The 15,842-nt window shown below is 42.9% G+C and overlaps 1 protein-coding gene across 1 annotated transcript in view; it reads right to left on the bottom strand.

Annotated features, from left to right (window-relative positions):
- The window catches only part of caprin2 (caprin family member 2), a 61,580-nt gene that overhangs the window by 13,021 nt on the left and 32,717 nt on the right, over positions 1-15,842 (bottom strand). Inside the window, exons 6-11 of the mRNA XM_030113449.1 lie at positions 15,570-15,683; positions 15,183-15,220; positions 14,857-15,081; positions 13,401-13,442; positions 13,192-13,320; positions 13,005-13,089 (exon numbers count right to left, since the gene is read on the bottom strand). Of these exons, the coding sequence (XP_029969309.1) occupies positions 13,005-13,089; positions 13,192-13,320; positions 13,401-13,442; positions 14,857-15,081; positions 15,183-15,220; positions 15,570-15,683 (633 nt within the window). The remainder of the gene's footprint in view (positions 1-13,004; positions 13,090-13,191; positions 13,321-13,400; positions 13,443-14,856; positions 15,082-15,182; positions 15,221-15,569; positions 15,684-15,842) is intronic.

Consider the following 15,842-nt stretch of genomic DNA (forward strand, 5'->3'; position numbering starts at 1 on the left):
TGGATCATGTAAGCTACATATATAATGAATAAATAGTATTAGCTGTCACAAATGAAGAAGGCTTCGACCAGGAGCCCTGGATATGGACTGAAATGCTGGACACTCTTAGTGAGCTGGGGAGACCACCGATAGAGGAGATCGCCGCCACTAATGGAGGCCCTCTTGAGAGGCCCTCTTGAGAGGCCTTTCCCCTCACCCACCAGCAGGGAACAGGGGAAAAGGTTTGAAATTCCCCGATACCTTGGAAGAACAATTTTGGACTTTTTTTTTTTCCATGTTTAATTTAGTGTTCGCTGATTTTGTATTATTTTTGATTTGTGACATAGGAGGGAAAGAAAGTGATGCAGAAGGAAAATGTGATGCAACAGAGGTATAAAAATGGTGTCACTAAATGTCAATGATATGAACAATCCTATTAAAAGAGGGAAAGTGTTAACAAAATTTAGAAAGGAAGAGATACAGGTTATTTTTTTCCAAGAAACTCACTTGTCATCACAAGAACATGAAAAACTGAAAGGATATGGCTTCAGTAATACATTCTATAGTTCATTTAAGCAAAGCCATAGGAGGGGGGTGGCCATATTGATAAGGGACTCTGTCAAATTTGAAGTCATCAAAGAAATATATGACAAAGAGGGAAGATATGCTATGGTGAAGGGGAAAATGGAGGGACAAATGGTCACACTAATTAATGCGTATGCGCCACCAGAAAGTCAGAAGAATTTTTTTCAGGATCTGTTTGACATCATAGTGACGGAAATGGAGGGGACTCTGATTTGTGGGGGGACTTTAATGTGGTGTTGAACTATGATTTGGACACAAGTACGAGGAAGGCTAGGACTCATATCTCGAGGTACATTAATTTTCAACTAAAAGAGCTGGGAATCACAGATATTTGGAGGGACATGCATGCATTAGACAGAGACTACACACATTTCTCACATCCACATTCAACTTACTCAAGGATGAACTATTATTTATTGACTAAACGAGACACACAGAGTGGAGGACTGTAGGATAGGTGTGACTGATCTGTCTGACCATAGTGCAATATACCTAACAGTAAATCTAACTGGCAGAAAGAGGAACACAATCTGGAAGTTAAATGTTGGCATACTGAATAATACAAATATAGTGGAAGAAATAAAGAGATATATAATTAGATATAGAGAAGAAAACGATAATGGAGAAGTGGACCCCACCGTCCTGTGGGATGCATTTAAGGCAGTGATTAGAGGGAAGTTCATAGCGCAAACAACATTCACAAAGAAAAATAGACTGGAACAATACCACAAATCAAACAGGAAACTGAAGGAGCTGGAAAGGCAACATCAGAATATGAATGACCCAGAGACACTTAAAGAGATTAAAGAAATCAGAGGAGAGATCAATAAGGTATTGTTAACAGAGGTGGAAAAGAAAGCCAGATTTGTGAAGCAGGCATACTACGAAGGGGGGTCCAAAGCTAGTAGAGTATTGGCTAGACGGATCAGGACGCAACAAATATTGAACACTATCCACAAAATTAGAAATCCCCAAAACAATGAACTATTAAGTGAACCAGAGGCGATAGGGAGCGTATTCGAACAATATTATAAGACACTATACACTCAACCAGATGCATCAGATGAAGAACATATACAAACTTTTATAGGGGAGCTGGATCTACCATCAATAGGGGAACATCAGAATAGAATATTAAACTCAGACATCACAGAAGAAGAGATGGGGAATGCAGTAAACAGAATGAAGAATAACAAATCACCAGGAAGTGATGGGTTCCCCTCTGAATTCTACAAGATATTTAAGAAGGAGCTTAGTCCTGTAATGTTGGCATCATTCCGGTATACCATGAAAAAGGGAAAAATTCCACCATCCTGGAAAGAAGCAATAATCTCCATAATACCAAAAGAAGGTAAAGATAGGGAACTGTGTGGTAGCTATCGTCCAATATCAGTACTGAATGTAGATTATAAAATTTCTAATTAAAACATTGTACCAAGAGCCAACAGCAAGAGTGAAAAGTTCATGGGAGTCTGACTGGTCGAATTAAGTTAGAGAGGTCAACCAGACAGGGGTGCTGTCTATCCCCGACACTTTTCGCTATATTTATAGAACTGCTTGCACAGGCAGTCAGACAGAACCAGATTATTAAAGGGGTGGAGGTCGGTGGAACAGAGCACAAACTGGGTCTATTTGCGGACGATATAATAGCATACATAGGACAACCAGACGTCAGTTTCCCCAGACTAATGGACTTACTGGAGAAATTTGGACATTATTCAGGATACAAACTTAATGAGACTAAAACACAGACACTCGCTTTAAACTATACACCAACAACCAGTATCAAAGATAAATACAAACTTAAATGGGACATGGACAAAATAAAATACCTACGGGTGAATGTTACAAAGGGGGTCGAGAAATTGTACAATGCAAATTACAAACAGACAAATACCAGCATCAACAGGGACTTAGGAAACTGGACGACACAGACTTTAGACTTCAGTTCAAGAATTGAAATAGCAGATGGGAGGAGTAGAAGCAGAGAGCGGAGGAAAGAGAGGGAGGGCAGGGGAAGAAGTGGGAGTAGAGAGGGAAGCAGAGACAGGACTAAAAGAAGGCACTGATGTCTGGGTCCTCTAAGTAAACAGTAAAAATATGCATGTTTATTGCAATGGTATTTTTTTGTCTTTTGTGAATTTGCTAAAAAGAAAAAAGAAAAGAAAAAAGCTTATTAGAGCAGCAAATAGCAGAAATTGTGTCGGTCTGGTTTTCCTCCAGCAGAGGGAAGCAATCGACAGAAAATGTGCAGAAGCAGCTCAGCTGGTTTGCAGGGTGAAGTGGTCAAATTTATTGATTGATTGAATGAACATATTGCCAAGGCTCTTGTATCTTTATCACTCCTTACCTATACCACAAAGTCAATTTATAGAGTGGGATAAAGAGATATCAAGGTTTATTTGGGGAGGCAAGCAACGCAGGATCAAACTGGTGACACTACGACTGCCCAAGGAGAAAGGTGGAATGGCAGTCCCAGATTTCAAAGATTACTATTATGCAGCTCAAATTAAGTCAGTAGTATCCTGGTGTAATGATGACTATGTAGCCAAATAGAAAGATATTGAAACTAAGGCAGGGACATATCAGATTCAAAAACTATTAGGAGACAGGGAATTATATAAGACAGAGGAGAACCAGTTAGACTAGCTCACTAAATTTACCCTAAATATTTGGAATGCAGTAATAAAGAAATTCAAGCTAGAAAAAGAGACGAAAATATTAAGATGGCTAATATATGATACAAAATTTCAACCAGGAAAAGACACTGGTTTTCAGAGATGGGCAAGAGAAGGCATCACAGCAATATGTAAAATTATAGAAAAAGGGGAAATAATGAGTTTTCAACATTTAAAAGACAATTTTGGTTTAGAAAAAAAATGACTTTTTCAGATATTTGCAGACAAGAGATTATTACACAAGGGCAATAAAAACAGATATGTCCACAGAGCAAAATGGAGTAATTAAGGTATTAACGGATGCATATAAAGGATAGATGGGAAGGGTGATTTCAACACTGTATCAAGCTCTGGTCAATAGTAGGCGGAACTCAACATTATATATAAAAGAAAAGTAGGAACAAGAACTTGAAGTGGAGATGACAGAAGAAGAATGGTATAATGTCTGTAAGATGCAACATTCAACCACTGCCTCAAGATTGTGGCGGGAGTTCAGCTGGAAAAACATCATCAGATTCTTCATAACACCGAAGATAAAAGGGAGGTATCTCCCAGAACAGAAGAAGTGTTGGAGGTTATGTGGACAGGAGGAGGCAGACCATACTCACATATTTTGGAAGTGCTCAAAACTAGAAGGTTTTTGGGAAGGAGTGTGGGGAGTATTAAAGGAGATTTTAGGCTATAACATACCCAGGATGGGCTCAGTACTATACTTAGGGAATCTAACTGAAGGAAATACTCAGGGTCAGGATAGATATCTTGTAAAGGCGCTGCTTGCTGCCAGTAGGAAGAGCATAACAAGGGAATGGTGCAAAATTGAACCACCTACAAAGGAGCAGTGGATGAGAATAGTGGAGGAAATATTTGACATAGATAGGCTTACATACATATTGAGGTTACAGGAGGGGAAGTTTCAAAGTGAGAAAAATGGATTGAATATAAACGAAAAGGGGATGACACCACAGTTTAGGATACTTTATTTCAAGAGCAGGGTGATGCTGCACACATTAGTAACAGAGGGAACCTCTATGCCACCGTTTGTTTTGCCGTGTTTTTTTTTTTTGCTTTTGCTTGTTTTTTGTTTTCTTGTTTTCTCTTTTCTTTTCCTTCTATGGGTGTTTTTGTTTGCATGTGTGTGGGGTGTTTATCTTTTGTAAAAAATGTTTCAATAAAAATTTAAGAAAAAAAAAAAGTACTCCACAAAAAAAAAAAAAAACTTTGATGTTTGCTCATAATGTTACGGTTTCCCAATTTGTGACTTTTCACGTGTCATGAAAAATAAAGAGTGAAAATAACTTCTCTCTTTACCAAAAGAGGATCTGCATTTGAACAGTGGCAGCTGTTCCCCTAGAGATGGTCTGCTTACTAAAACTACAACATTTTAAAGGAGCACCATCTGTAAAGAACCTGGGCGTGATTTTTGACTGAGCTGAATTTTATCCCACATTTTAAAATTTTAACAAAGATTGGCTATATTCGTAAAATGATTAAAAAAAAAAAAAAAGCCACCCGTTTCTCTCTCAGGCCAGTACAGAGGTGCTATTGCATGCTTTTACCTTCTGTCAGCCAGACTACTGCAACGCTTTGCTCTCTGGTCTGAAACAGTGTTTTTGAGGTTCATTTATTAATTTTTAAATATCTTAACAGCCTTGTGCCTTCTTATTTAGCAGATCTGTTTTTACTACAGTACATCAACCTTGCGGGCCCTGAGGTCCTCTGGCAGTGGCCTACTATCCATACAAAAAGCCAGAACCAACACCCATTGTCAGGCGGCCTTCAGCCACTACAGCCCCCGCCTGTGGAACAGCCGGCCAGAGAACATCAGGACCACAGAGACTGTTGATCTTTTTAAAGAAAGGTTAAAACCCACACTTTTTAAATCAGGCTTTTAACTGACTGTGTACAGTTTTATTCTGCAGTTATTTGACTATTTGAGTGTTTTTTAACTTGCAAAATTTATTTTATTTATTCTACGTCAAGCATTTTATTCTGTCTTACATCTGTATTCTACAAGTTAAAGTTTGTTTTTAACTCCAGTGCTCCTTAAAGGGGTACTTCACACTGGGAGCTGCATCTGGTTTGCTCCTGGGGGTGCCGTGCATGGGGGGGGGGCGCTCCCCACTTTGGTGTGGGCTTTTCCCTGTCGGGGCGCCGGTGCCCTCAGTGGTCTCTTCCTGTCACTTCTACCGATGTGAGATTTGTGTGAATTTTCCCTGGTCCATAGTGTCATGCCATTCTATGGTAAGTTTTGCGAGTGTGTGTGTGTGTGCATGTATGTGTTGTGTGTGTGTATATGAATCAGAGGTGGGAGATTGGAGCCCGATCAAGTCATCTCCATGCCATGTTTTTGCCCTCATCACGTACTGCAGACAAGCTGAAGAGCAGGGTTGATTAGATTCACCTGGTGTGACACATGGTCAGAGCAAAAACATGGCATGGAGATGACTTGATCAGGCTCCAATCTCCCACCTCTGATTATGAATATATAGTCGGCGGGAGGGACAGGTAGGGCTGTCACAATTTGAAATTTTTGGAGACGATTAATTGTCAGAAAAAATATCGCAATTGACAAATATATTGGGGCAGGGGGGTTCGAGGGGGGGTGGACGGGGGCTGGCAGTTGATGATCACTGTAGTATTATTAGCATTAGCGTGTTAGCACTTTTGACCGACACTGTTTTACGACAAAGTTTACACATCACTTCCTCCACGTCACTGGGCTGAAAACAAAGCTAAAGATCAGAACCTTTAAGAAAAACCATGCATGTCACAGATAACATTCACCATAACATTCATACAATTGGAAGAAATGTGACAGTAAAATTAAGCTTTGGTATCCAACTGCCCAGTTGAGTTGACAATTAATGGACGACAACGATTATGGTACACCAGGTACAAACAATGGAACAGGTAAAGATGACAGTTGACTATCATTTGGGTTTTACCTTTAGGGTAGCACATTATACATGAAAAGTTGCAAAATGAGCAAGGACAGAATTTCACATATGAATATTTCTTGAAAAAGGATTTTTTTTTTTAAATTGTGGAGACAGCAGTACATGAGTGAGTTACCAAGAAACACTGCATATCTCCAGTAACTTGTCACATGGAATTTTTCAAAACCAATTCTGTGCCACCCTTTCATGAGCCATAGTCACCACAAAAATTCAACTTGTCTAGCTTCGCCACGGGTACAGGTTCTTCTGGTTTCTGGATCTGCAACATTCAGGAAGTCAAGCACTGTCACCTGTTCCGGGCTAGGCCTAAAGTACTATAGGAATCCTTGAAGAAATAGTATTTGGTAGAAATATTGCATGTAACTGCAATAAACTATTTAGGTTTGCTGCACACCACATCAACAAACACAAATGTTAGACAACAAGAAAACGGCTTAAACCAGACAGCCCACGCAATGGGGAGGCATCGTATCGCCAACACAATCGTAACTGAGAGAATTACTGTCTCTGTGAAGGCTTCAGAAAGCATAGTTTGACAGAATCTGGAAAAACTAGAAAAGGTACATTCTCCCACAATGAGTCTTCTTTTTCTTTTGGAGTTCCTACTTTAATTGCAAATTTTTTTGAAGTAGCTTTAATTATCAAGTGTGCATTGTACAACCCTTCCCATAATTTATTTGTTAAAACCTATGTCAATATGCCAAATTGCCAGTGTCCTGTTTGTTTACTCCCCCCTGACCTGCCACCTTAAAGCGGTGGGGGAGTTTGAGTGCCCGCGTGAACCCAGGAGCCTATGTTGTCCGAGACTTTATGCCCCTGGTAGGGCCTCCCATGACAAACAGGTCCTGGGTGATGGGCCAGACTAAGGGCAGGTCAACAGTCCTTATGAATACTGAGAGGTACCAGCTCATGAATACATGAGAGGTACCGGCTAGATATAGTCGGACTCACGTCCACACACAGCCTGGGCTCTGGAACCCAACCTCTGGAGAGGGGCTGGACTCTCCACTAGGGCTGCAACAATTACTCGATTAACTCTAATACCTCGAGTACACAAAAATTATCGGGGCAAATTTTATACCTCGAGGCTTCGTTTAACCTCACGTGGCGATGAGGTGCACGTTTGTGTGTGTGAGAGAGAGAGAGAGAGAGAGAGAGAGAGAGAGAGAGAGATGTGGTGTGTGCGTATGTGTCACCTGGATTGTTGTGATTGGCTGATATATCCAAGTGATGCCAGACCAGGTCCTCGTTGCGTGTACGTACCGACCGCGCCGGTATACACTTGCGCCAGAGCGTCACAGCAAACAAACCATGCAGTAAAGTGACTCTCAAGCTGTTGTTCCGTCTACAAAACTTCCAGAATGAAAACTGGTGGACGGAGAGAGCAGAGTCTGTCGGGAGGGAGGAGAAGGTCTGCCGACAGAAGTGAAAGTGAAATCGCTCGGGCGCCGCCCCGCGATTCAGAAAGAGAAAAGGCTAAATAAACTCCAATACTAAATGATAATAGACTAACAAAGTATTAGCTTCATTTTCTATAAATAATCTGTAACAAAAGAGCAGATAAACAGTCCAACAACAAGAGCAACAGAAAAGCTCGCCCAGGATGTGTGGATCAGTGTGCATGTATGGAACGTGCACCACATGAGCTCAAAATGTAGAGTACCCGATTACTCGAAGAAATAATCAACAGAGTACTCGATTCCAAAAATACTCGATAGTTGGAGCTCTACTTTCCACTTCTCTGGCGGGCTGGTGTGGGTCTGCTTACAGCCCCACAGCTCAGCACCATGTGTTTGAGTTCACCCCAGTGAACTAGAGGGTCGCATCCCTGCGCCTTCGGGTCGGGGACAGGTGTCTCACTGTGGTCTCGGCTTACGGGCCGAACAGCAGTGTAGAGTATCTGGCCTTCTTGGAGTCCCTGGGAGGGGTGCTAGACAGTGCTTCATCTGGGGACTCTATGGTTCTACTGGGGGACTTCCAATACCCACGTGGGCAGCGACAGTGAGACCTGGAAGGGGGTGATTGGATCGCACGGCCTCCCTGATCTAAACCCGAGTGGTGTTCTGTTATTCGACTTCTGTGTGAGCCACAGCTTGCCCATAACGAACACCATGTTCGAGCACAGGGGTGTCCATAAGCGCACTTGGCACCCGGACACCCTAGGTCGGAGATCAATCCACTTTGTTGTCCTGTCATCTGACCTCTGACCTCATGTTTTGGACACTCTGTTGAAGAGAGGAGCAGAGCTGTCGACCGACCTGGTGGTGAGTTGGATTCGCTGGTGGAGGAGGAAACCTGACAGACTTGGCAGACCCAAACGTGTTGTGAGGGTCTGCTGGGAACATCTGGTGGAACCCTCTGTCAGCACGGTTTTCAACTCCCACCTCCGGGAGAGCTTCTCTCATGTCCCGAGGGAGGGTGGGGACATTGAGTCCCAGTGGACCATGTTCTCCTCCTCCACTGTCGAAGCAGCTGCCTTGAGCTGTGGTCTCTAGGTCTCCAGTGCCTGTCGTGGCAGCAACCCCCGAACCCGGTGGTGGAGACTGGAAGTAAGGGCTGCCGTCAAGCTGAAGGAGGAGTCCTATAGAGCCCTGTTGGCTCGTGGGACTCCAGAAGCAGCTGACAGGTTCCGGCAGGCCAAGCGAACTGCAGCCCGAGTGGTTGTTGTGGAGTTCAGGAGGCCATGGAGGAGGACTACCGGTCATCCTCCAAGAACTTCTGGCAAACCGTCCGGCGCCTCAGGAGGGGAAAGCAGGTCTCCAACAACACTGTTTACAGTGGAATAGGAGCTGCTGACCTCCACTGGGGACATTATAGGACGGTGGAAGGAAGACTTCCAGGACCTCCTCAATCCCATCGCCACGTCTTCTGAGGAGAAAGCAGAGTCTGAGGTCTCAGGGGTGGACTGAGGACTGAGGTCTCAGAGGTGGACTCCTCCATCACCCAAGCCGAAGTCTCTGAGGTGGTTGGTAAGCTCCTCAGTGGCAAGGCACTGAGGGTGGATGAGATTTGCCCTGAGTATCTTAAGTCTCTGGATGTGCAGGGACTCTCTTGGTTGACACTTCTCTAACATCGCGTGGTGGTCGGGGACAGTGCCTCTGGATTGGCAGACCGGGGTGGTGGTCCCCCTGTTTAAAAAGGGGGACCAAAGGGTGTGCTCCAACTATAGGGGGATCACACTCCTCAGCCTCCCTGGGAAAGTCTATTCCAGGTCCTAGAGAGGAGGATTCAACCGATAGTCGAACCTCGGATCCAGGAGGAACAATGCAGTTTTCGTCCTGGTCACGGAACACTGGACCAGCTCTACACCCTCCATAGGGTGCTTGAGGGCTCATGGGAGTTTGCCCAACCAGTTCACATGTGTTTTGTGGACTTGGAGACGGTGTTCGACTGCATCCCTCGTTGTGTCTTCTGGTAGAATGCTTCAGGAATACGGAGTCCGGGGCCCCTTGTTCAGGGCCATCCGGTCTCTGTAGGACCAGAGTAGGAGACTGGTCCGCATTGCCGGCAGTAAGTCGGACCTGTTCCCGGTGCATGTTGGACTCCGGCAGGGCTGCCCTTTGTCACCGGTTCCGTTTATAATCTTTATCGACAGATTTTCTAGGTGCAGCCAGTGCAGGAGGGGGTCCGATTTGGGGACCACAGGATTTCATCTGTGCTTTTTGCAGATGATGTTGTCCTGTTGGCTCCATGGAACCTGAACCATCATGCACTGGGGGGGTTCACAGCCGAGTGTGAAGCGACAGGGATGAGGATCAGCACCTCCAAATCCGAGGCAATGGTCCTCAACCGGAACAAGGTGGCCTGCCCTCTCCAGGTCGGTGGAGAGACTCTGGCCCAAGTGAAGGAGTTTAAGTATCTTGTTCACGAGGGGAGGATGGAAGGAACGTGAGATTGACAGGCGGATCGGTGCAGTGGCCGCAGTAATGCGTTGTATCTGTCCGTTGTAGTGAAGAGGGAGGTGAGTCAAAAGGCAAAGCTCTCGATTTACCGGTCAGTCTACGTTCCCACCCTCACCTATGGTCATGAGCTTTGGGTCATGACCGAAAGGACAAGATCCTGGATACAAGCGGCTGAAATGAGCTTCCTTCGTAGGGGGGCTGGGCTCCCTTAGAGATAGGAGGAGGAGCTACATCACCAGGGAGGAGCTTGGAGTAGAGCCGCTACTCCCTCACAACCAGAGGAGCAGCTGAGGAGGCTCAGCACCTCTTCAGGACGCCTCCTGGACGCCTCCCTCGGGAGGTTTTCCGAGCCTGTCCCACTGGAAGGAGACCCCGGGGAAGACCCAGGACACGCTGGAGAGACTATGTCTCTCGGCTGGCCTGGGAACACCTTGGGATCCTCCCAGAGGAGCTGGAGGACGTGTCTGGGGACAGGGAAGTCTGGGCATCTCAGCTGAGACTGCTGCCCCCGCAACCCGGCACCGGATAAGTGGTGGAAGATGGATGGATGGATGTTTGTTTTAGCCTCAAAAGTGTACCTCCGACATTTGTAGGTCTCGATGAGATGAACCAGTGAGCATTGGTTTCATTGCTATCTCTCGGAGGAGAACTGATTTTGAGCAAAAATTTTTAAAGGTAAATTGCAACAACCAGTTGTTCACTTTAGGCAACAAAGTTCAAGTGGACATTTGTAGGTCTCGACATGAACACATGAGAGTTGGCTTCATCACTCTACGACATTCCTACGAGCTGTGGCGCCTGTTTCTGTCCGTTTCTACATATAAAGGTAGTGCTAGACAACACACTTTGGCAGCAATGGGTTGATTTTTTTTTCCCATTTTATGAAGTTGTTCACCAGTCGATGTGCGTGCCAAATTTGGTGCCTTCTTGAGCATTTTTTGTGGCTCAAATTTGTGTTGAATGTGCATTTTGAGACTCAAACTCCAATAACAATTCACCAGGAGGAGGAAGAGAAATATGTGGAGGAATATGAGGATGACGGCTACAAAAAGTCCTCTCTTCAGTCATTAGCTGTTTGTATCACTAGAACTATGGAAAAAACAACAACCTGAATATCACAAAAAGCTGGAAATGGAATTTCCAAAAACCTAAGAAGGATAGACTTTATCTCACCATGGAAAAATCTACCATTACAGAGGCTCATAGAACAGGGGGTGCAAACAAGTGAGGAAATATGCAAATTAAGAGTAAGTAATAGTGCAAATCTTAATAGAATAATAGAAAGCTAGAAGAAGAAAAGATGTAACTTTATATACAACCTAAATCTAAAATGTAACGGGGGCTGTATTGTATACAAATATGGCTAAAAAGTTTCTACGCTCTCAGGAGGTGGTTTATCAGACATGTCGATAAAGAAGTATAACATAAAAGGCTAATGGAAACACTTATTCCACATTTACAAGTCAGTGGACGACACTTGACGTAACGGTCCAGTGTTGCCAGATTGGCAGGTTTCTGCCCAACTGGCAGTTGCAGTTGCAATGATCCAGTGGTTAAGAAGACAATCTGTGTTGGTCGCTGTCTGATTGTTCTGCTTGTGGGGAGCCTGTTTGTGCTGCCTTTTTTCTTCCTTCATTTGGTGCAGTTTTGTTTTTATGACCTGTTATTTATGCAAATAAGAGTATTGAGTTGGGCGAGTTTTATGTTGCGCTCAGACTGGAAACAGTGGGTTATGACCTGGCAACCCTGTACATGACCAGTCCACTCAAGTAAAGATGGCGCGGTTCGCTTGAGACGAAAATCTTTTTACACATCATTAAAGACAAAAAATATAACCGTCATCTTTGGTTGGAAGCAACAGCAAATTGAAAGTTTTACAAGGAAAATTCTCAATGTTTGGAGTCTCCATCCTCTATAAGCACAGTCTTGCGGGAGAGACTGTACGAGATTTAGGTTTTTTGCTCTAAACACCATTCAACAGAAATGCTTGCAAATCGCAATTGTACTTTGAAATTTGGAAAAAAAAACACATCTAGAGTGAGAGACAGCAGAGAAACAGGGTTCTCCCTGACAGAAATCTCTTCAGTGCTTCCAATTTTGGTAAAATATGACAAATGATCATTTCTGACAGTAAAATCTGTTATCTTTCAGTCTGTGCGGTTGTCAGAGCAGTCACACAGACTGGAACTTTTAGACACGAAAGGCCTCAGTTTGTGAAAAAGCTGAGATTTTCTCCCATCAGACTATCAAAACTGACAGCCAAACTGAATTTTAGAGTTCTGACGGCTAATAAAATTGGAAAACGTGACGAGGGGCCGATTGCAGTTTTCGATGGGACGAACACATGAGCATTGGTTTGTTCTATAACGTTTGTACACGACGTGGCACCTGTTTTAGTCCGTCTTTACATATATATAGGTGTGACTTTTGGCAGATGGAGTTCACTTTTAGTTATGAAACTTTTCACTCGCCAACTTCGGTGAGTTTGAGTTTATTTATGGAGTCAAATTTACTTTTTAATGTGCGTTTTGAGTGACAAACACCTGACTTACAATAACAATAACACTGCCCAGAGGGGCTCGGTCCCGAATTATCTGACAGCCAGACAGTTTCTTGACCAAGCTTTTACTAGTCTATAGATATTTTGATGCTTGCGTAAAACTGAATTTTTGATTTGGGATAAATGAAGTGCCGACACTTCAGCTGAAGTACTTCATTACTCTGAAGTTACAGGTACAATTAGACAGTCAGGAATGAGAGAGAGAATTGCAAGTAATGCAAGAGTGACTTCCCCATATAATGAGTTACTACCCCTCCAGTGACTAGAAACGTAATTTTTTTTTTTTTTACAGTAATTAATCAAGCACTTTTTAAAGCTACTTTCACAACTAGTTCAATGTTACCTAGTGTAGACGGAGATCCAGAAGGTTGTCTCTTCAGTCTGTGGTGGCCATTAGAAGGAGAGCTGTCACAATCCAGTAGAGAGTCCTTAATGTGACAGCGTCTTGTCAATATTCTTCAGTGGCAAAGCATACTACATTCTGAAATCATGTCATTCTGTGTTGGATGTGTGTTAAAGCTCTGGTCCACCTGCATGAAGCTGAAGGAGCCATGGATCTTTGTCATGAGGTCCTCGAGGTGTTGCTTTCTAAGGATGGGGTCTTTGGGAAAAGCACATGGTGAGCTGAAGACCTCCATGGGCAAATCCACGTCAAATGTCTGTTAGGAATCATAGGAACACAGTTTGCAGTTTCAAGTGCAAAGACAATTTTACTATATGTGAGATTTTTTGTACTTACCGACATGATATTTTGTTCTGCTTTGGTTTTCCTTGCTTTTCTCTGGAAATAATATTTGGATGTACTCAAATCTGAGTATTTGGAACCAACATGCAGCAAAGAATACAGAATGTTGCTTCCCAAGTACCGTATTGGCCCGAACATATAAGACGACTCTGATTATAAGACGACCCCTATTTTTCAAATATTTTGTGAAAATAAAAATGTTGAAGACAATAAGGTCACTCATAAAAGAACTTTTTATTGTACAATTATTCTAAACTCAAAAACTCAGATAACATTTCACTTGATTTAAGATTAAAAAAAATCTTTAAAAATCTTTTAATAAAAAATGCTCTCTCAAAATAAGCAACAATTAAGAACCTCAAAGGTTCAATAACTGCATTACTGATGTAAATAACTTTATAACCATCAAATTCCAGTTCTGTTCAGCTTCATGAACATTAATAATTCAGCCCTCCTGAATGTTGGGTTCAGTTTGGCCTGTAGAGAACAGTTCTTCAGAAAGAAAGCAGGAGATTTCAGCTGCTCTGAGCTTTTATTACTTTCTCCTGAAGGCTGTAAAACTGAAACCAACCAGATAAACATAGAAGTGAACAAACACACAAGATGTACCACAACATACATCACTGTCTGAAAACAAAACAAGTCAATATTTAAAATCAAGGCCGCTAGCTCAATGCTAACTATTAATGGAAACGCCATTGACATGTTAACGGAATTAGCATCTGCGTTGAAACTTCAAAACAAACTGACAAACTCATAAGTATCAATTTCACCTCCATCCTGAACATCAACCGAGTACATTAGAGTACTTACAGGCAAATATTTTCGATGCGCTGTTTGAAATGAACCTCAGAAAACCAAACAGCAGCCACACTGCTCAGTCTTCTTCTCTCACTGCTGCAGGCTGACACTCTGTCCAGCTCACTAGCTCCCCCTAACGGGGGGCGGAGCCACTGCATGAAGCAGAGGCAGGACAGCTCACCGGTACTTTGGCTCCATCTAGTCCTCGATTATATACGCGACCCCATTTTTGAGAATACAATTTCTAGAAAAAAATACCGTCTTATATTCGGGCCAATACGATAAGTGCATGATGAACTTTAGTATGAGCTGAAGCAATTTTGTATGAATGGATTACGGATGTTCCTGAGCAAAGACAACAAAAAGTGCACTTCTACTTCAACATGCAATCAGAAATTAAATTCCTGTTCAGTAAAAGTATCACAAATATGACTACAACATTAGCATGTTCAAGCTATTCCTCTCATTGTGAGGCAGAATTCACAAGGTGTTGGGTTGTTCACCCACTAACAGGGAACGTGAGCTGGATTTAGACCGCCGTGAGACAGGTTAGTTTTACCCTACTGATTTGTTGTTGCAATAGTAATCCTGCTCAGTAAAATATAGTAAGTACAATATAGTAAGCATCTATTTGCAAATTCAAAGACACCTGTTTGTAGTCAGCAGGCAGCTTCTTGACCAGTACACCTTTGGGGATGAAAGTAGCAGCTCCCTTCCATGATTTGTGGGCTGGCTCCTGAGGTGATATGAGTTCATCTGAGTAGTCCATGTCCCAGGAGTCTGGGGGCTCACAATCCCTCAGGGTTTTAGAGTACGCCTGCCATTTTTTTGCAGGAGCAGTGTCTACCTGAGTCTTTTGCAGCCTATTGAAATACTGGCATACCAACAGAGCATCAGTGACCCGTGGAACATGCTGACATTTATATGCTGAACACAAGCTACTGAAACAGAACTGGGATGATCGGAAGGTCTTACCTCTTTGCAAAGTTCATTTGGTTTTGACTTCAGGACACCTGACCAGAACAAAGAAATAATGTGAATCTGAATTTGATCAGCACTGGTGATTCGTGAAGAAATTGGTGGGGATCAAACAGCCAATGTGCTCTACTAAATGTGTTACAGCTGCCACATGCTCTGAAAAGGATGAGGACTAATTACACTTTATGAACAGTAACTAAGTGCTTTGTGGCAGAAGAAAGTACACAGTGGCGACAACCTTCCCAAAAAGTTCCAAAAAGCAACAAACTACAGCTACAGTATGTCAAGTAACTACTACATGAAAAATAACATCACTGTTACTATCCAATATTTGAAAGTCTTTGAATTAGCTTATTGCTGAGTGAATGTTAAGTAGCATCTTACTGCTGTGGCCAGCTGAACTCCGCACCACGTCAGGAGAACGTTCCACTGGAGATGGAAGATAATTGAAATACTTGCAGTCCAACAGCCTGGTGAGCTCTTCTTTCAACAGTTTAACTGAAAGAACAAAACAACAGTTGTGATTTAAAACAGTGACGACCTCACGTTATTTCGGTTGTAATTTCATAGAAAATATTGAAAAAGAAATGGTAAATGGACTACACTTACATAACGCTTTTACATTACTTAAGGGTGCATTAAGGAGTTTTTCAACTT

This window comes from Salarias fasciatus, chromosome 17 (genome assembly GCF_902148845.1).
Source record: "Salarias fasciatus chromosome 17, fSalaFa1.1, whole genome shotgun sequence".
Lineage (NCBI taxonomy): Eukaryota > Metazoa > Chordata > Actinopteri > Blenniiformes > Blenniidae > Salarias > Salarias fasciatus.